The 21,066-nt window shown below is 42.0% G+C and overlaps 2 protein-coding genes across 2 annotated transcripts; both read left to right on the plus strand.

The window, feature by feature from the left end:
• The first annotated feature begins 254 nt into the window (after positions 1-254).
• Positions 255-8,872, plus strand: LOC136536130 (acylamino-acid-releasing enzyme 1-like). Its single transcript, XM_066528527.1, has 18 exons — positions 255-415; positions 650-840; positions 919-1,228; positions 1,327-1,548; positions 1,624-1,848; positions 2,047-2,121; positions 2,600-2,738; positions 3,035-3,186; positions 3,272-3,354; positions 3,452-3,567; positions 3,658-3,736; positions 4,452-4,620; positions 4,765-4,825; positions 4,939-5,061; positions 7,798-7,995; positions 8,138-8,206; positions 8,505-8,581; positions 8,677-8,872. The coding sequence occupies exons 1-18, from the start codon at positions 291-293 to the stop codon at positions 8,741-8,743; spliced, it is 2,481 nt and encodes an 826-aa protein (XP_066384624.1). The 5' UTR covers positions 255-290; the 3' UTR covers positions 8,744-8,872.
• A 146-nt stretch (positions 8,873-9,018) lies between these two features.
• LOC136536141 (acylamino-acid-releasing enzyme 2-like) lies at positions 9,019-14,620 on the plus strand. The gene is made up of 18 exons (XM_066528537.1): positions 9,019-9,605; positions 10,248-10,431; positions 10,551-10,860; positions 10,959-11,180; positions 11,288-11,527; positions 11,715-11,792; positions 11,870-12,008; positions 12,122-12,273; positions 12,354-12,436; positions 12,553-12,674; positions 12,788-12,866; positions 12,948-13,116; positions 13,195-13,255; positions 13,326-13,448; positions 13,532-13,729; positions 13,807-13,875; positions 14,150-14,226; positions 14,318-14,620. Exons 2-18 carry the CDS (start codon positions 10,302-10,304, stop codon positions 14,388-14,390), a joined length of 2,325 nt encoding a protein of 774 aa, XP_066384634.1. The 5' UTR covers positions 9,019-9,605; positions 10,248-10,301; the 3' UTR covers positions 14,391-14,620.
• The last annotated feature ends 6,446 nt before the right edge of the window (positions 14,621-21,066 follow it).

A 21,066-nucleotide genomic window follows, 5' to 3' on the forward strand; every position in this document is an offset into this window, starting at 1 on the left:
ACTGACGGCAGTGGCATGGAGGGCATAAAAAAATTAGAATAGTGGCATCGAAGACCGTTGAACTTTTTCAGGGACATACATGACGTTGCGATCTTTTTTTTAATAACACACAGGAATAAAAAAAAAGCTGCAGCCGGAGGAGACTGTAGACGCCGAGGGATGATGGCCTGGCTCGAACTATAAGCCGAGCCGAGCTAGACATTTTAGCTCGTTTGAAGATACAATAAGCCGAGTAACAACGAGCCAGACAAAGCCGAGCCAGACCGATATCCAACCCTGCCATCTAACGAATGGTGGTTCTGGTCAGACTGTTGGTCACCTGCGCCAAATTCCGCTGCCCGGCGGCGAATTTACTCCTCCCGGCCTCTACTTCTCGGGTTCGAGCTCTACCCAGCGGGCCACTGCTGCGGCGCAGGTCAGTTCTCTGAAAAAACTTCTACTTCTTCTTCTTCCTCCTCTTCTTTTCTCATCTCTCCGATGACATATTCGGGGTTAGATTACGATGCTTGCCTGCCTTGTTATGTAAACAATACAATATTTGAGTAGTCATGGAAAAATCTTGCATTTGAAGGCCTGCTTGCCTTATCTGGATTGCTAGGTTCAGTTTTGTCATGTGGGTGATGCTGATCTAATCCCTTTGACTACACAGGACTAGCAAGGTTTCATTGTGCTCAATTGCTATGGCTACCACACAAGCCTCAGAAGCAGCGGCTGACAAAGGATTACCTCTGGCAGTGGATGCGACCATGGTTGATGAGTATGTCTCCCAGTCAAAGTTGCTGCAAGAATTTGTTAAAATCCCAACTATTGGCAAGGCTTGGATCTTCAATTCCAAGGATGGTATGCACGTTTGTTGCTACTCTTTTGTTTTTTCTTTCATGAAATTTAGGTTTCTTATTGTTGTTTGGGGGTCTGCAGACGACATGTCCAAAGCAGTGGTTTCGATTGGCCAAACAGATCTTTTGGCCAACAAGAGGAGACAATTCCTTCTGAATTCTCACATTTCAAAGAGTCCATCAAAGTCTGTCGATTTCAAGTGGTCCCCCTTCCCGACTGAAATAAGTGGAGTGTCAGCAGTAATTCCATCACCATCTGGAGAAAAACTTCTTCTAGTACGCAATTCTGAGGATGATTCCCCTACAAAACTAGAGATTTGGGGCCCATGTCAATTAGAGAACGAGATACATATTGCAAAATCTGTTCATGGATCACTCTATACTGATGAATGGTAAATTCCCCAATCCTTTTGTTTTCTTCTTTTGGAAGAGGGAGAGAGTGATTTACCATTGCAACTTTGCCTTGCACTAAAATGCTGCTTTGATGCAGGTTTGGAGGGATATCATGGAACCAGGAAGAGACTTTCATAGCTTATGTTGCCGAGGAGCCTCCTCAACCAAAGCCAGTGTTTAATGATTATGGATTCAAGAAGGAAGGCTCATCCGAAAAGGACTGCAAGAGCTGGAAGGGACAAGGGGATTGGGAGGAGACCTGGGGAGAAACATATTCCAAGAAAAGGATTCCTGCACTGTTTGTCGTCAACATATCCAGGTATGTTTATAGCCACCCTGAAGAGAGAGTTTATAAATATCGTGTTTTTATGAGGAATATAATGTATTCTTGCAGCGGCGAAGTTCGACCTGTCAAGCAAATACCTAGATCATTAAGTGTTGGCCAAGTGATTTGGGCTCCGTCTTCTTCATATAGCTTGGTTTTTGTTGCATGGTCATCTGACAATGGTTTCCAAGAGACGCCAAGGAAGCTTGGTATTAAATACTGCTACAACAGACCTTGTGCTCTGTATGCTGCTCCTGATCCTTTCAGAGAAGAAGCTGAGAAATCATCAACTGAGTAAGAATATCAGTCCCTTAACCTCAAGATAATTATGAAACATATTTAATAAAAATGGACAATGGTAATACATGTTTTTTCTTCATTAATCCAAATCATAAAGTGAAAATGCTGAACATATGGTACAAAAAAATTGTCTTGTAAGGTATAGTAAGTCATGTTTTATTTTCTGATGTCATGTTTCAAATATTGGCATAGGGGCAAAAAGGATGAAACTACAACTATGATCAAATTAACAGCAGACCTGATCAGTGCCTTTTTCCCACGGTTCAGGTAGGAATACTTCATACTATTCAGCTTTGGTTAATCATTTCAACTGGATATACTGGAAGCAACATCTATGCATTTTGTTTTTATCCATTAAATTATGATTACCATTTTGTATTAGGATTGTCTAGACTGTCATCTGTCATGGTTACTGGTTTGAATTGATAATCCTATGGGTTCGTCTATGTCACAAACTGATTGACTGTTCATATTGTCAGGTGTAGTTTTCTGTGTTGTAAAAAAATCCATAACTGACACTGTTAGAAGTCAACCTACCTGTTTGGTTTAATCTGGAAATTAAAAGGCTTATCACTTCCCTCTTTTGCAAGAACTCTGGAAGCAGTAGATGTGAATCTCACAATCTTTCTCTATGACCTAAGTTTATTGTACATACCAAAAGGAACTGTGTCTTTTAATTTAGTTTTTGATGCATGCACATTAACACTACATTGCAACATGAAATAATGGAAACTTTTATTTATAGTCCGGATGGGAAGTATCTTGTGTTCATTTCAACGAAGAGTGCTGTAGATAGTGGGGCACACAATGCCACAAATTCAATGCATAGAATCGAATGGCCTGCAGATGGAAAATTGGATGGGAGCCTTGCAATTGCTGACGTGGTATGGACACCCCCCCCCCCCCCCCCCCCCCCCCCCCCCCCCCTCTTTTTTTTTTCTTTTAACAAAGTTGATATCAAGATATACATTTGCGCAGATGCATCATATCACTTTTTGAGTAAGCAGTGCTAGATGAAGACTTGTATTGGGGTCATTAAAGTGTCTGAATTCAACATCTTCTACAACTTTCACTAGAGAGTAAAGAAAGTGTTTAGATAATGCTTTGGTTCTATTATGGGCACTTCCTTGGATAGATAGATTGGCTGATATCATATTGTTAATACTTGTCTATTATGTAGGTGCCCGTTGTGATGTGCCCCAAAGATAACTGTTTCCCTGGGCTGTACTGTTTTGGCTTGCTTAGGGATCCATGGCTTACTGATGGACAAACTATGATTATATCTTCTGTTTGGGGAAGTAGGGAAGTAATACTTTCTGTAAATGTTGTGAGGTGATTCCAAACATCTGTTTGTCCTCTGATAGACTGATATACGTAGTGTCACTTGTTATTTAAATTTAAATTATTCTTTTGTTAGCTGTGAAGTTTCAAGAGTTAGTCCCCAGGATTCAGATTATTCATGGAATGTTCTTGCAGTTGATAAGAACAACATTCTTGCAGGTAACCCCATGCTCATATAGGATTACTGAATAATTACATAATTCTGTCACTTCGTAGATAACGTTCCATGTTTGTCTGCATTTTCCATCTTTTCCAGTTTCCAGCAGCCTTATTACACTCCCTCAGATGTACTATGCGATTAAGGTTCCTCAGACTGAAAGCAAATGGGAGTGGCAGGAAGTTTCAACTCCTTTTCCAAAGCCATCTGATAAGGTTTTGTTAAAACGAAACACTGAATGTTAATTGTAGTCGGGAAAAAAGTGTAGAGTGTGTAGCTAATAAATTGTGGGTGTATTTTGACAGATCAGCTCCATATTAGCAGAACATAAGTTCAGCATACTCAAAATCCCAATTAGCAACCCTTCCGACAAACTTGCAAATGGTATGAGAACAACTCAAGCGTACTTATTCCTTCTGCAGATTAATATTAGCAGCATCGATTTTCTAATTAGATTTTTCTTTCTGAAGTTGTTAGTTTCTTCCTTTATGAACTATTTCTGCATTCTTCACTAGGCTCTGCTACTTTTCTTGAAACTAGTACATTGCCACCCTTGTAAGTGAGTACTCGCTCTGCAGATTTTTGTGAGGCACCCAAACATTTCTATATTTATAATTATATATTTGATCTACAATTTGGTCAACAATGCATATGTTTAGTTACATAAAAGTGGTGCTGTTGGATTCTTATTAGAAAGTATTTTTTACATGGTTTTGTTTCTGTATTCATTGACAAAAAAAAATAGTAAAAGAAATTCACTGTCAAATTCAACTTTGGAGATCGCACAAGTCAAAGGCACCTATAGAAATCAGCGGAGGGTAGAATATAGTGAGTTGCGATGAAATGTATCTTTTGTACCCAAATCAAGGCAGGCATGTCCAAAATTGATTTATACAAGACAGCTCTTATAGCTAATGATATCATTAAGTGCACTGCCCTACTCTGCTCGGTTGTGCTGGCTATTTTTTAAATGTATTTTATGATAACTCTATGACTATTATTGAATAGCTTTGATACATCTTCACCAATTATTCTAAGATTTTCTGCAGAATTTTTACTGAACAGGTTTCTTTCTCCATATTTCTTTGTACCTACTCAGGGGCTAAGCTTCCTTTTGAGGCTATTTTTGTATCGCATAAGGATTCTGCAAGTAATCCAACAATTGTTGTTCTTCATGGTGGACCACACTCAGTTTACCCAACAAGTTATTCCAAATCCTTGGCTTTTCTTTTTTCGCAGGGATATAATCTTCTTGTTGTCAACTACAGGTGAATTTATCTTGCTTGTAGTTTGTCTGTTCTAGCTGTTGTATAATTTGATCATTATCTATTTTCTGGGTTTTGATTTAATATTTGTATGGAACATACACCCTTTCTGACACTAACATGCATGTGAATCTTTCGGTTCCTCAGGGGTTCGTTAGGCTTTGGGGAAGAAGCACTACAATCCCTTCCTGGCAATATTGGTTCTCAGGTGCATTGTCATTAGTTTATTTCCGTGTTTAAAGATCATTCTTGCAAATGCCGAAATTTGCAAATGCCGAAATTTATCATGAACCATGTCGTTCTGTGCACACTTACAAGCAGGATGTCAATGATGTATTGACGGCATTGGACCTTGTTATAAAGAGAGGACTAATAGATCCATCTAGAGTCGCCGTAGTTGGAGGTTCACATGGAGGTTTCTTGACCACTCATTTGATCGGCCAGGTTCTCTAATCGACCTTGTTATTTTGTATTCTTTGAGTATGCAGTCACTCTTTTATTTAGTGTTCATATTTTTAATCAAGATTATTATTAGCCTTTGGACTTTGAACATTATTATTTTAAAGTATTATTACACATAATTTTGCGAGCAGGATTTTTTTTCAATATGCACCAGAGCTGTGTATCATTATATTAAGAAGAAAACTGAAGTCTACTGAGTAGTGACTCATACAACCCCCTAAAAGGTAATGACCAGTACAACAGAAATCACTGAAAACAAACCAAGAAACGACCAAAAAACCAACGAATCAGTCATGGCCATAAGCTACGGAGCCCTTTGGCTCCCGCCATACACCACAGCATGGCCACCGAACTAGGATGGACTTGCATGTCAAGACCAGCCCAAGCCGACTAGGCTGGGTCTTTTTTAGCCATAACAAGTTAACCACCTCATTCTTACGGCCAACCCAGGACTTCCAAATCAAGTATTCCTAAACCCCCCAAGATCAATAGGTCTCTTGGCTGAATTAGGATGGCCACCATTCATCTCCTTGCGACCTTTCCATAAAAAAGCCCTTCTTATCTTATCAATTGCTTTGATTGCCTACTTAGGAAAGTCCAAAGCAATGAGTTGATAAATAGATATAGCACCAAGTACAGCTCGGACAAGAGCTGCTCTCCCAGCTGAGTTCATCGTTGCTGCTTTCCAGCCAGGTAATTTATCAGCTATGCTATCTTCTCGATTATAACATAGAAATCTGCCTTAGAGAGGTTCTTGACTAACAGTGAAGTCCAAGGTATTTGTAACTAACTAAAGAGGGGTTCCATGGTGGCGAAGGTGGCCATCACGAACAATCATCATTTAACTAAATTACTGCAACTCTATCAGTGACTTCTGTACTTGAAAAATCAAATTAGTATGGTACCAGGTTAAATTACTTTACGTAACATTAATTCTCACCAAATGTGCTATGAAAAAAGATAAATCCCATAAATTCTCACAATAATCAGAAACATCTGGCCTTTAATTTAATTTGGTAGACTCTAATCATCACCGCTAATAATAGCCATTGGATCTATTTCATTTCCTAAAATTACCCACCTCTGCCATTATTAAAATACATAAAGTAACACCCTAAATTTGCATTTGAATCAACCACTTCTGGCATTATGAATGATAATTGAAAATAAGCCCCTAAATTTGCATCTAATCTAAATTACTAAATTATCCACTTTTTCCATTATATAGAAGATAACGCAAGGTAACCCCTAAATTTGCTTTTAGATTACCCAGATTTTTTTAAGGGGAAATTACCCAGATTTGCTGTTCTGAAAGATAATATAAAGTAGCCATTTTAATTTGTAACTAAATTACCTACCATTGCCGTTATAAAAAATGAACTAAAACCTCCCTCAAATTATGTCTAAATACTAATATAAGCTATTATGGAAAATGGCTCAATAACCATATTGTCCACTATATATGTTTATAAATTACACACTCCTACCACTATTGAACTAAAAGTAAGCATAAACGCTATGTGCCTCCATGTAGACCAAGTACACATGCATACGTTTGTCAATCGTGAATTAAAAGTAAGCATAAATGCCAAGTTTTGTAATTGTAAGTTGTTACTTTAGATAAGTTTATACATTTTGACCTATTCATTATGACATATCAATACTAATAGTTTAATTGTAAGCACTTTAATTGTACTACTACACATATAGTTTTTAATAAGAGGAAATTCAACATCTTGAGTGTTGTGTTGTAGGTTGAAACAATTGTTTATGCCATTATAGTATTTAACATTGGAGCCTAGGACCTTAAGTTATAACTTAAGCTAAGATTTCAACTAAATACATTTGTTAATAACTAGCATTTATGTCAAAAAAAAAATCAGTGGAGCCTAGGACCTTGAATCCATTTGTTAATAACGGGAGTTTGAACTTAAAATGTGGATAAAAAGTTGCAACAATTAATAAGAAAAAAAATTGAAAGATAAAATATAGATATGTCACAAAAAGGGATGTGACAAGAGCTGATATAGCTTGAGCTAAGGTTTCAACTAAATACATATTAAAACCCATATAGGTGCAATGCAAAGAATGAAAACACATATAGGTAACTGGTAAATTTATCACAACCAGATAAGACTATAGAATTGGTATTGTGTCTGGAATTGAATAGACCAAAAAAAATGTAAAGATAATCAATTTTGATTTGTTGTATGTCCTAAATTTATTCACGAAACTTTTGATACTTATGTAACACAAATTCTATGCCATGCTGCAGGATGGGTTGATAGGTTGGGGATACCTAGCAGTAAAATGCTAAGTTTGGGCATATGTCCTAGAGAAATACTCTGATGTATGCCAGTATTCAGAAAACTAGATCTTGAAGCTACTGCTTTCCATGACCATGAGTTTGATATGGTTTTGCTGTCTCATGAGCATAAAGTTTGCCTATCGATATCCACACATGACTTACTGAATCTTTAGGAGCTGAGTTTTGATGCTTGCATGATTTGTTTCCTGGCCCCAAAAGCCGAAAATTGTACTGCCTCCAATGGTTGCTTAGAATCTTCTTTTGTCCAAGTTCATATTCCGCTGCAGGATATGAAGACCTGAAGGGCATAGACAATTAGACGTACATCACATGAGATGATTTATTTATCAAGTTTCCGCACTATAAGTCTATAACACATCATTGACCTGTACATATTTGATTGACTGCAGGCTCCAGACACATTTGTTGCAGCAGCTGCTCGAAACCCAGTATGTAACTTATCATTGATGGTGGGTACCAGTGACATCCCTGATTGGTGCTTTGTCGAGATTTATGGAAAAGAAGGGAAAAGGTACTTCTCAGAGTCTCCTTCAGTAGACGATCTTTGTCAATTCCACCAGAAGTCACCAATTTCACATATTTCAAAGGTACATGTGTGGATTTTGCATTTTCGTACAAGAGCAGTTTCTGATATCTATGCTTGAGAGAGTAGAGTTTGCACGTGCAAACGGAAGATACTCTGTGGATGCTATGAATAGCCCTTTGCTTGATGAATCTATCAATCTGCAGGTCAAGACACCAACACTCTTTCTCCTTGGAGCGCAAGATCTCAGAGTTCCTGTTTCTAATGGCCTGCAGGTGTTTCTTTATGCTTCTCCACTTATTTATGGGCAAAAGGAGGCCTCTTTCATATTTTCAGCTGTCAAAATATTTACCAGTGGCATTTCTTTTATTGTTTTTCTTTTCTCAAACACACTGGAGCACTTTTTGTCATTGCATTAAGAGGAATAAAACTTTGGTTTAGGTCACACAGGTTCCTATCTGACAATGAGGGATCTTTTTTTTTCTCTCGTTATTTTGTTGTATATGGTGCTTCTGTTTGGCGTTCTTTTCCCCGTATATATGCTTTGCTTTGTGCTTATCTCTATATTTGCAGTATGCAAGGGCTTTGAAGGAGAGGGGAATCGAATCCAAAACTATTATATTCCCTGAAGATATCCATGGAATCGACAAGTTAGTTACTTTTCCATTTTAATTTTATTCCATGACTACCACACTAAAAGTTACAACATCTGTGGTCTGACTAAATCACCCCATCCCTGGTGCAGGCCTCAGTCTGATTTCGAAAGCTTCCTCAACATAGGGGTTTGGTTCAAGAAGCACATGAGCAAATAAACATTAGTGCTTTATTACATTTGTGATTTACCTTTTCATTGTCAGTGAATGCTTGTAACTGGGTCAAAGTATCCGATAGCATGATTTGCCTGTCCAAACTGATGTTGCCAAGATGGAATAATTCTTGAAGACTATTCCCAAAAAAAAAAAAAAATCTTGAAGACAGGAAGTCTTGTCTGTTCCAGTGTGGATTCTGGAATACCATACTATAGGTAATTTAGGTAATATGCTTATAATAAATGATGCTTACGTGTTAATGTGAAAAGGTGGTTGCTTTTGAATTGTAAAGAGAAAAAGAATTACATGGCCCAGCTAACCAGCTCGCTGCTGTTCATACTAAAAACTCATAGAGAATGGTGTAATCATCTGTCCATATCTACTCCTTGTCAAGATGTAAATTTCTGAGGTCGCAATCAAACTCTAATCAGTAATTCAGTATTCCCTTGACATTAACTCGTTAATCCTCCAGATTTTAGTTTCTAGCAAAATGGTATATTCAAGTTTGACACGATATTTTATTAGCTAAAGTGGCACCAATAATGTGAAGAAAAGGACAAGAAGAAAAAGTTGGGAGCTCATCTTGTCATTTTGTGCATTCTTTAGGAGTGACAGTTACAGATCTGACGCTACCTTTTGTTCGATTCCCTTCGTGTCTTTCTTCCTCTGCTGTGGCACATGGCCATTTGGGATTTCTTGTTGGATGTATTCTTAACTAGTATCTTAAGACCTTGGTGACAATCTGGCACAAAAATAACAAATTTTGGTGCCATCTGATCAAATCCTACGATAGAGAGGTTCTTTCCAGAGGAACTGCTGGACTCAAGTACTCCGATGGTGTTGCTACTTCACTGCAAAATTCTATGTAAGCAATTTCCATTCGCTCTGTCTCTCCCTTGAAGGTCGCGATGAATTTGTATATGTTTATTGTTTTGTTGTTATGGACAATTTTATGGCTATATGGTTGCTTCCTTCTGTACTTGGCTTAACTCAATCATCTGCTTACTCTAGTTCAAGATGAGTTCATGTCTACTGCGATCAGTTTAGCCTAAGTAAGTATAATTATTTGACTTCCGAGTTCAGGTAACTTTTGCACTCATGCAGTACGTGAACTCGAGAGGTCAGGTGGCAGTACAGGAAGTTGTATCCAGTTAGTCTCACCCAGGCACTATCACCTACACTCAATGATTTTCATCTTATATTCTTTAGTGTTTCATCTTTTCATGAATTTTGTATATTGAAAATGCAAAGTTTTTAATGGAATTCGTGAAGAAGTGAGACTGGCATTTGTTTTGAAATTAAATTAGTCAGAACCTTGATACTGCAAACCTCTTGAAAATCGACTTGCATAGGAAGCTGTAATCAAACAAGAGTTTAGGTGAGACTGATTAGTGTGCTTAATGGAACTTAACTGCTATCCATACATATCATGTGCCCTAATGTATTGGCAGCAAAATTTGCTGCAAATCCTGCAACATGTGTAACATATGTCTTTGTAAAACTGCAGATTTAGCTTAGCCTAGTAAATTTTGTCCCGCCAGTGGGTCATATAAAAGTGTGCATGTCTGGAGAGAGTCCGCTCAGAATGGATGCAATGACATCTGAAGAATATGCCTCCCAATTCAAGTTACTGCAAGAATTTACCAATGTCCCAAGCATTGATAGTGCTTTGATCCTCAAAACCAACAATGGTATAGACAGTCTTTTCACTTTACTTCCTTTGTCCATAATCATCATATACTTCTCTCAGAATTCATATCAAAATGGCTTTTATCTTAAGTTCTAAACAGTACTTGATTTATTATTGCAGAAGACATATCCACAGCAATGTTCTCCATTAGCCAGCCAGACCTACTGGCGAACAGCAACAGAAAATACATTTTGTATTCTCATATTACAAGGGCTGTTACCAACTCTCTGGATTTCCAGTGGTCTCCTTTCCCCACTGAGATAACTGGAGTGTCTGTCATTGTTCCATCCCCTTCGGGATCGAAGCTTCTTGTAGTGCGAAACGGGGAGAAAGATTGCCCCACTAAGCTTGAAATTGTTTATCAATCACATGTGGAGGAGGAGGTACATGTGGTAAAGTCTATGCATGGTCCTCTTTATACCGATGAATGGTGAGGAAAAACTAAAAGTAAATCATAGTGGTTGCATTTACTTCTGCCTTTGCTTTCTACAGTGGCATGACAGTACAGCACTATTCTTGTTGCTACAGGTTTCATGGTATTTCTTGGAATCAAGAAGAGACCTTGATAGCATATATTGCTGAAGCTCCAACCCAACCAAAACCAGCTTTCAGTCATTCCGGATATATAAGGGAAGGTTCTTCTGAGGCAGATTGTGATACCTGGAAAGGACAGGGCAATTGGGAAGAGGACTGGGGTGAAAGATACTCCAATAAAGGGAGACCCTCATTGTTTGTTCTTGACATTGCCAGGTCTGTTACATGCCTATTAATTGTCACAACAGTTTGTAAAAGCTAGTTCCTAGATCTGGAAATATGGCTTCAAGCCTAAGACCCACTGCTGTCTTTGGTGTATGCAGAGGAGAAGTGCGAGCGGCTAAAGGCATTTCAACATCATTGAGTGTTGGCCAAGTTGTCTGGGCTCCAGCATCATCAAGTGGCAGTCAAAAGTATCTGGTTTTCGTTGGATGGTTAGAGCACAATGGGTTCCAGAACACTGCTAGAAAACTCGGTATCAAGTACTGTTCTAACAGGCCATGTTTTCTTTATGCAATTCCTTGCCCTTTTGAAGGATCAGAGCCTGACAATACACCAGCTAGGTGAACATCCCTCTTAAATCATGATTCATAACTTTATAGTTTGTACTCTGGAGTTTCAGAGTCAGCCTATCAGTTATCGTTATGTTGAAATAGAAAGAACAGCTTTGGGCCTTTGACTGTGCATTTGCCAGTACTTAGTAGCATCGTCAGGTACCATTTTGTGTAATATGTTATTTCCCTTTACCAGTGATGGTAAATCAGACTCTGGTGTAGTAGTGCGCAACTTAACCACAGGCTTTAGCAGTGCTTTGTTTCCACGGTTCAGGTATGTTTGTACTAGTATTCCGGTAGATTTGATGTTGGACCCCTGATGGCCTTTATCTGAATAATACAAATTAACAGCCGGGATGGGAAACTTCTGGTGTTTCTATCTTCAAAACAAGCTGTAGACAGTGGTGCACATAATGCAACGGATTCCCTGCATATAATCAATTGGCCTTCAGAATGGAAAATGGATAAACAACTCGATGTTAATGAAGTGGTATGCCCATCTATTTTTTTTCTTGATTATTTTTTTTTGAGGAAAATTTTCTTGACTAAATTATTCATTATGTTCTGCAGTCTGTTCACTGAGTAGCTTTTGAACTGTTCCAGGTGCCTATTGTAATGTGCCCTGAAGATGGCTGTTTTCCAGGCCTCTATTGTTCATCCATGCTATCCGATCCTTGGCTCTCTGATGGATGCACAATGATATTAACATCTGCTTGGAGAAGTGCTGAAGTGATATTATCAATAGATGTTTTAAGGTAAATCATAGGTTGTTGGTGTAATCCTGTTCCAGAGCTCAAAGAACCACTTTGATATCCTATATTGATTCATTCTACAGTGGCAAAGTAACAAGAATAACTCCGGAAGACTCGTATTACTCATGGAGTGCTCTTGCATTAGATGGCAACAATGTTCTTGCTGGTAATTATAGTTGTAAACTGGTCTTTCAAAAATTATAGTTGTAAACTGGTACTAAACTCATGCTTCAAATTTTCTAAAATCAAATTTGTATTTTTCTCTTTCATTATGGTGTATAGTGTCAAGTAGTCCCATCGACCCTCCTTACATCAGGTATGGACGCTCCGTGACACCAGAAGTTCAAGCACATAGATGGACTTGGGATGAAGTTACTAGTCCATTGATGGCAGCCAACAGTAAGGTTAGCTTTTAAGTTGCTGTGAAGTTTGAGTTGCATAAATGTTTGTCTTGACATCTTTCAACAGCGCAGTTATCTTCATGTATTCTCATCTGCGGCATTGCCTTCTATTGCAGGTTAAGTCCTTGTTACTGCATCACAGTGTCAGTATACTTAAAATTCCTGTCCCTAGCCCTTCTGATGACCTCTCTGATGGTATAACCCTGAACACTAGAGAGATCATAAGTTAGGGTGTGATATTTTATCCAGGTAGTATTTTGTTTTCCTGTTCTGTAGGTGGAAAACTTCCATTTGAGGCCATTTTTGTGTCCTGCAAGGATAGTTCGCACAGTCCAACTGCTGTAATCCTTCATGGTGGCCCACACTCAGTGTCTGTATCAAGCTATTCAAAATCTTCAGCATTTCTTGCTTCGCTTGGATTTAACCTGCTTATTATAAACTACCGGTACTCTCTTGGGATTCCAATGCACTTTACTAGCTATGTATGGCGATATTTCCAATCTGACAATTATCTTATAAAAAGAGGTACACCAGGTTACGGAGAGGAAGCTTTGCAATCACTTCCTGGAAAAGTTGGATCCCAGGTACAGACTCTAGTTGAATTCAACATTTTTGTTCCTCCTGAACCAATCTATTCCCAACTCTGTTGAACAGGATGTTCAAGACTGCCTTACAGCACTAGATTTCGCCATTAAGGAAGAGCTGGTAGATGCATCTAAAGTAGCTGTTGTTGGGATTTCGCATGGTGGATTCCTGACAACTCATTTGATTGGTCAGGTTAGCATGCTAATGGGTTTCAGAGTCGGGGTAGCTGATACTCCTGTTTATTGTTCCTAGTGTAATATGCAGTTTGGCTGCAGGCTCCAGACAGATTTGCCGTGGCAGCTGCTCGGAACCCTGTCTGCAACCTGTCACTGATGATTGGCACCACTGACATCCCAGACTGGTGTTACATAGTGGCCTGCGGAACTGAAGCAAAGCAATATGCCTCTGAAGCCCCTTCATCCAACCATCTTCATCTCTTCTATCAGAAATCGCCAATTGCCCATATCTCTAAAGTATGTTTTCCTGTCTCAACTATCAGGTCAATTATCATTTTGGTGGTATGGTTAATGGAACTTTGCTGATTGTGCAGGTGAAAGCGCCCCTTCTTATGCTTCTTGGTGGAGCTGATCGTCGAGTACCTGTTTCTAATGGCCTACAGGTACATGAATATCTCTTGAGATCTGCTTCGCGGATCTATTCTAACTCGTCAAGGATGTGGTAACATATTTATCGACATTTATCTATAGTTTACAACTACAAATGAGTCTCAAGTTCCACGCATTGCTGTAAAAATATTTTAGCTAGTCTTATTTATACTATGATGATGGATAGAATTTCATGTGACCGAACTTCCCATACTAATTTGTCTCTGCATTCCTGCCCTATCTTCTCAGATGCCTCTTGTTTACATATTTGATTTCTCATAATTTCAGTATGCGAGGGGCCTGAGAGAAGGAGGAGGCGAGGTCAAAATCATGACGTTCCCAGAGGACATACATGAAATCAATCTGTAAGCTAATTCTGTTCTTCGGTCGCATGTATCGAGGGCATCCCTTTCCCCTTTTTGAATTGGGCTCGGATTTGGTCATTGTTCTCTGCAGACCGCGGTCTGATTTCGAAAGCTTCCTCAACATTGGAGTATGGTTCAAGAAACATCTGAATGCAGCGGCATGAAGCAGGTCCTGGTGGTTCATTCGGTTAAGGAACTAGGCGACCATGAACTTCAAATATTTGTAGAGCAGTGCTCCTATAAGTTTGGGAAGAATTCAAACTTTGTTGTGAAAAGAAAATAAATGCTGATATGTACCATTTTCATATGACGTTCTAGTTCCTTTTATTTATGTACATACTTGGTAGAAATTTAATGAATTAACCTCTTCCCTATTTAAATACTTTTATCTGTTCAGCTACGATGCTTTAATTCATAAGGCTTCATTTATTTGAGTTTTTGTTAACAGTCCTTAGGAGGTACAAAATTTATGACAATAAGCTATTACTAGTGGTATCTCTCCAAGGATGCAAAAAAACATCGTTAATCATCCTTTTGCCTGTGATATATTGCGGCATTAGGAAGGTAGCTTTGAGTGTGGTTTGAGCCGTATTTGGTGTGGCGGCCCAGATTTTTTTTTCTTTCCTTCTTGTTTCCTCTCTCTTTGTTTTTGTTTTTTGTATTTCTAGGCACTTCGCGTGCAGGTCTTTTTCCTATTTGTTTGTACTATATTTTTGTGGGCTGTTTTCCCTTCTCTTAATGAAACATGTGCATAGCACGTTCTCTACAAAAAAAAAACGTTACTCATGTGCACGCACTACTGCAATGGCGGTAGGAGCTGGGCAACGAGGGAGAATACTCAAATTAGTTTTATCCTAATAAAGAATAAATTGTTCTTACTTTAACCAAGTTTCTAGAAAAAATATATTAATACCTATCAGTTCAATGAAGAGCCCTATCAAAACATATTTCATGAATACTTTAATGAGACTAATTTGATGTTTTGGATCCTGACAACTTTGATTTAGGGGTTGGTCACCGGCACGTGGAAGATAGCCACCTCCATGAAACCCTAGGCGGCGCCCCTGGCGCCCGCCCCCATCTCGCCGCCGCCACCACCACCGGCCGCCATCACGGCGCCGGTGGCCCCTCCCTCCATCTCCCCTCTCCCCCCTCCCGTGGCCCCTCCCCTCCCCACAGCTCCCGAATCCGCAGATCCAGTTGTCGTCGCGGTGGAATGCGCCCACACCAGGGCGCCGCTGCCAACACTGGACTCTGGGTCGGGTGTCGTGGCCGCCAGTGGGGGTGAGCCCGCTGCGCAGCCGCCGCAGAAGCCGGCGCCGCCCGCGGATGGATCTGGCGCGTGCGGCCCTCACGCGGGTGGTTCTGCGTCCGCCGGCAACGGCGCGGCGACGAATTGGCCACTGCCATCCTCGCCTCCCTCGACGCCACCTGCCTGCTCCCTCCTGACAAGCCTGTCGGATGCCGCTCTGGCACCGCCAGCCACCTCCCCCACCAGCGCTGAGTTGTCCTCCTCTTCACTCTCCCCTGACGCCGCTCCATTTCCCCCCTGCTCCGCCGACACGTCGAAGAGCATGCATTGGGAAGATGTTTCGTTCTCCCTTTCTGACAGCTCCAACGACGAGCGCTCCCCCTCCGCCGGCACGTACCTGGCAGCTGCTCGGTGGGCCCTCTCGGCCTCCCCCATCGAGGTGTGTCCTCCGGGCGCAGCATAAGCACACGACGTGTCTGCCGGGACGACACAAGCCGTAGGCGTAGGCAAGGCGCCAAGTCGTAGGCGGCGGTGTTGTCGCAGCCAGCGGGAACCTGCCGCAAAGCATGTGGAGAACCAGGTTACCGGCGAGTGGGTGCCAGTGCACCAGCGCCTGGGGCAGAGGCAGCGCAGGCCACCTATGCATCATCGAGCACGTCCACAGCTCAAGGGCGCACGTGGCGGAGCCTGGGTCGCAACTGATGGCACTCGCTTGCTAGTCCATCAGAGGCTAGGCCCATGGGTTCCGGCCGGCAACCACCGCCGCATCTCCACCCCGGACGTGGATGGCTGGCACAAGGTCCTGCCGGCAACCGCTGGCGGTGGCGGGACCGAACCCAACACGCCCGCGAGCCGACGACCTCCGAGGCACATTACGCCAGGTCTACACGGTAAGTGCTTCAATTGCCTCTCCTCTACACATCGAGTGGCAACCTGCGTGCTGCTCCAACATTATCTGCGATGCAAGGGTCTTCGACATATTGCGCACTACTGCAAGCAGCCACAACATGCGGGCTATGGGAGTTCGGGCATTGCCGGGGCTGTGAGTCGATAGTCGTGCCCGGCTCGTGACACCGGCAACCCCGTTGAAGCTCGGCCAGCGGATGATGGTGGTTCGCGTGGCGCTGGTGGGACCATGCAGGACAGTGCCATTCCTACCAACAGCGGCTAGCGATGCCGATGACGAAGGCATCTTGGGCAATCGGCAGGGGCTGCTCCATCAGTGCTGGGAGAAACCTCGGCCGCTGCTCCTTCCTGTTTCCCTGAGCCAGACCACTCCTCCAACGTTGCTATAGCTAACCGTGGCGAGCCGGCCAACGGGACACCCCTTCTTGGGGTCGACCTATTGACGCTGGCCATATGGCCTCACGACTTACCCCCTTTTCGTGACTTCACAGGCGACCTGATGTTGGAGGAGTTTGTAGCTTCTCTCGTCGCTAGCCGGATCATCACGTGTCCTCCACTTGAGCACCTGGATTCAACTCCGGTGGCCACCTAGCTTGAGGTTGTGGCCAAGGCGGTGGTCACTTGCGTCTGCACCTATGGGCAGCAGACGTTGTCCCAGCTTGCTGACTCAGAGTTGCGAACGCTGCCTCCATAACCCACTCAGTGGATTATGGATTCGCCACCAGCGTCACCTCAGCCTCGCCGCTCACCATCATCGCCTGACTTGGCCCCGCATCACTCCCCTAGGGTAGGAAGCTGCCGCGGACACCTGTGTCGGATTCGGAGGCTATGGAGCTTGAGTTGTTGAGGCCTAGCCATGGGCCAGCGACTGACAACGAAGGCCACAACGCTCAACCTCCACAGGCTGATGCGTATGAATCCCTGTTGACACAATTGGAGGTGTGGGTATGCATCCTGCTCAAGACCCCATTAATCCGCAAGCTGAGGCTGAGGAGGTCTAGGACACCTTCAACGGTGATGTCGGGGCTAAAAGGGACCGTGACGCCTAAGAGGGGGGATGAATTAGGCAACTTAAAACTCTAACTCTAAACTATGGCCTCTTTTTCTACCCTTAGCAAAACTTATAGAAAAGATAAACTATCTAAATGTACAACTATGGTTTTGCTAGTATGTTGCTATCTCTACCGCAAAAGGAGTTATGCAACCTAGGTTCCAAACCTATCAACTAGCCTATCACTAAGCTAGGAAAGTAAAGCACACACCAAGATTTCAATGTAAATGTGGAAGCTAAAGAGTAAGGTAGAGATATGCAAACACCCATCGACGACTCCGGTATTTTTACTGAGGTATCAAGAAGCGCGCAAGCTTCCCCCTAGTCTTTGTTGGAGCCCCTCGCAAGGGCCAAGCTCCCGGTCGGGTAACTCCATGAATAGCGTCGGGCCTTCCCCACACGCAAGTGGGTCTCCGACGTGCCTTCCGGCAAGCCTCTCCTAGATGCTCCCCGCCGTCTTCACTATCAAGCTTCCAGCCGAACCACCACGGGTCTTGTTCCCTTCGGTACACGGTGGCGGCCACACCACAAACATGGTTTTGTGATCTCGCAAGACTACAAGCCCCTCTGATGTACAACAATGGTGCGCGCAAGCACTGAGTGATAAGAGATGTACAAACCTCACTAAACACTAGGCCTAAACCTAGAGCAAGCGCTTCGCAAAGCACCTATGCCAATCACCTAATGAATCACTAAGCACTATGCAAGTGGAGATCACAAAAATGGTGTATCAACACCCTTGGTATGTTTCCTTAGCTCTCCACTACTCAAATGGGTGGTTGGGGGGGTCTATTTATAAGTCCCATGGAGAAAGTAGCCGTTGGGGATGAAACCCAGCTTTCTGTCACTGACCGGACACGCAGGTCATCCTGATCGGACGTGTCCGGTTAGGACGACCGTTGGAGCGTGCGCATTGATCGGACTCTGGCTGAGTCTAGTCATCATTGATCAGATGCGTCTAGTCGCGCTGGCGCCGCTCTGGAACATTTCTAGACTCGATCGGACGCCACTGCCTGGTGCGTCCGGTCATCCATAGCCACTGCGTCCGGTCACACTAAATTATTGCTGCGATGATGAACAGTGAAGTCCGTGTGTCCGGTCACTATCTCGCTCAGCGTTTGGTCGTTGCTGCTGACGCCTACTATTGCCGAGCAACTGATCGGACGTGTCCGGTCACTCATAGGGCCATGTCCGGTCACCTCTACCGAGCTCATTTCTTCACGATCTTGCGTCCGGCTTGGTTGTCATCTTCGTGCTTAGACTTTGCTTGATATCTTAGGTCTTCTCTTGTGCTTCTAGGGTCTTGCTTATGGTGTTGATCGTGGGATCATCATGTCGCCTTCGTCCAAGTCACGTCTTGCACCCTATTGAACTACAAAACAATTACTTGCAAATTCATTAGTCCAATTTAGTTGTGTTGGTCATCAAACACCAAAATCCAAAGTAAATAGGCCTAGGGTCCATTTTCCTTACAATCTCCCCCTTTTTGGTGATTGATGACAACACGACCAAAAAAAGCAAATAATAAAAATTTTGGAATTTAAAAACTATTTACTTGCTAGGATGCAATGCAAAGGGCAAGGTTATATAATGCTAAAAGATACCACATGTAAACAGATGTTAGCTAAAGATACCACAAGTAAGCTAATGCATATCACATGTAAACATCTTTGGAAACTTATCTTGCCCTTGCAAATATCCCCATGTGGCATTATGGATTTAAGTCTCCCCCTAACTCCATAATCGACTTTCCTCCCTTTCTCGGATCATTACCACTTGTAAATTATTACCAATACCACTTGTAAATTATTATGATCGAGCTTGCTTTTGGTCCTACAAATTCTCCCCCTTTGAAATCAAACACCGAAAAGGAAGACATTAGTAGCACAAGGGAGGGTCAAACTTTGTGATCCTTTGTATGTGGAGTGGAATATGTCACAAAATTTGACTCTCACATTACATAGACTAAGCTCCCCCTAAATATATGCATACATATGATGGAGAATGAAGTTTATGCATAATTGGCAAATTAATGCTCAAAGAAGTTTAATCTATATAATTCATGGAGAAATCATATAAATACAAAAGTAAAATCAACATGATGATATCGGTTTAGAAATACCACATGTGAAAACCAATTTGATTTATACCACTTGCAATAGGTGGTGGATATTGGAAGTATGATGCTTAACTCTGGGGACTTCATTTTCCTTGCAATGAGACTACTACACACATGATAAGCTTGAAAAGATGTTAGTCTCAAAGCATCCAACTTGTAGAGTACCTCCCCCTAAATTTGTGCACACAAGTATGGAATACTTGTAGGAGACATGCACATTGATTTTAGAATAAAAAATACCACTTGAAAGATGACATCACATGAATGTGAGAATCATTTTCGAAGGTGATATTCAGGGACTTTGGCACATATTAGATGAACAATTGTAAAACAAGCTATGTGCCGTGCTCCTAAACAATTTAAACCATGTAGGTTTGCTCCAAGGGTTAAGAGTGAAACCGAGCAAGCCTACCATAAGATATACCTAGTGTATGCAAGATAAAAGATTAAACATGCAAATGCAAACCTAGGCATGAAAAGGAACTAGATGCTAATTGAGATTGCAAGAAATTAAATCTAGTTACCTAACATGGGAAGGAGAATTTGGATCCATAGTATTCACTAACCCACTTGGCAATTAACTTGTCCATAATGATGCACCCCATGAAATGCACCCATACTTTGCCAAGTCTCTAAATTCCCCGAAGTCCATTGGACTTCTCACTTCCCTTTCGGGATCCAAACCTTCTTGGCCCTCGTTGAAAGGATCAAGATGCCCAAGAGGGAGGATGAATTGGGCTAATTCTAAAATTCTTTGCAATAATTAAACCCTACACTTAGCCCACTTCACCCCTTGTGCCTAGAATGTGATTCTATTGATCTACCGCACAAAAGTTTAACACCCTAAGTTCCAATCCTACTCTAGCATGACAATTCTAAGAATGTAAAGACAAGAATTGAATTGCTCAAATGTAAATGTTTAAAGTAAAGAGAGAAGAAGGAACACGTCAAAGTTTTGCCGAGGTATCGGAGAGTCGCCACTCCCCACTAATCCTCGTTGGAGCACCTGTGCAAGGGTGTAGCTCCCCCTTGATCCACGCAAGGATCAAGTGATCTCTACGGGCTGATTCTTCGACACTCCATCACGGTGAATCGCCCACAACCGCTCACAACTTGAGTTGGGTCATCCAGAAGCTCCGCCGGATGATCACCAAACGCACGATCACCACCAAGCCGTCTAGGTGATGGCGATCACTAAGAGTAATAAGCATGAACTCTCACTTGACCACAACAAGCCTAACGAGAAGGGTGAATGCACACTTGCTACTCTCCTTGCACTAATGAGACCTTAATCTTAGATTCTCAAATCTCAATCACCTCACTAGGCTCTTGCTCTCCAAAGCACTCTCAAGGGTGTTTCTCAGCTGATCAAATGGGCAAGAGACCTCCCTTGGATGAAAAGATGAAGTATTTATACCCCCTCATTTAAAACGAACCGTTAGGAGGTTGAGTCAGCACTCTGCGGGGTGACCGGACACTCCAATCAGTTATCCCCGCCACAGAGTCGTTAAG

This window comes from Miscanthus floridulus, chromosome 1 (assembly GCF_019320115.1).
Source record: "Miscanthus floridulus cultivar M001 chromosome 1, ASM1932011v1, whole genome shotgun sequence".
Classification (NCBI taxonomy): Eukaryota; Viridiplantae; Streptophyta; class Magnoliopsida; order Poales; family Poaceae; genus Miscanthus; species Miscanthus floridulus.

What these genes read in the sequence shown, in the direction of transcription:
- LOC136536141 (XM_066528537.1), top strand. Translation starts at nt 10,302, where the DNA reads ATGTCTGGAGAGAGTCCGCTCAGAATGGATGCAATGACATCTGAAGAA. An exon ending in TTCTGATGACCTCTCTGATG is followed by an intron (nt 12,867 to 12,947) that starts GTATAACCCTGA and finishes CCTGTTCTGTAG; the next exon opens with GTGGAAAACTTCCATTTGAG. An exon ending in CAACTCATTTGATTGGTCAG is followed by an intron (nt 13,449 to 13,531) that starts GTTAGCATGCTA and finishes GTTTGGCTGCAG; the next exon opens with GCTCCAGACAGATTTGCCGT.
- LOC136536130 (XM_066528527.1), top strand. Translation starts at nt 291, where the DNA reads ATGGTGGTTCTGGTCAGACTGTTGGTCACCTGCGCCAAATTCCGCTGC. An exon ending in TTTGTCGTCAACATATCCAG is followed by an intron (nt 1,549 to 1,623) that starts GTATGTTTATAG and finishes GTATTCTTGCAG; the next exon opens with CGGCGAAGTTCGACCTGTCA. An exon ending in TAAGAACAACATTCTTGCAG is followed by an intron (nt 3,355 to 3,451) that starts GTAACCCCATGC and finishes CATCTTTTCCAG; the next exon opens with TTTCCAGCAGCCTTATTACA.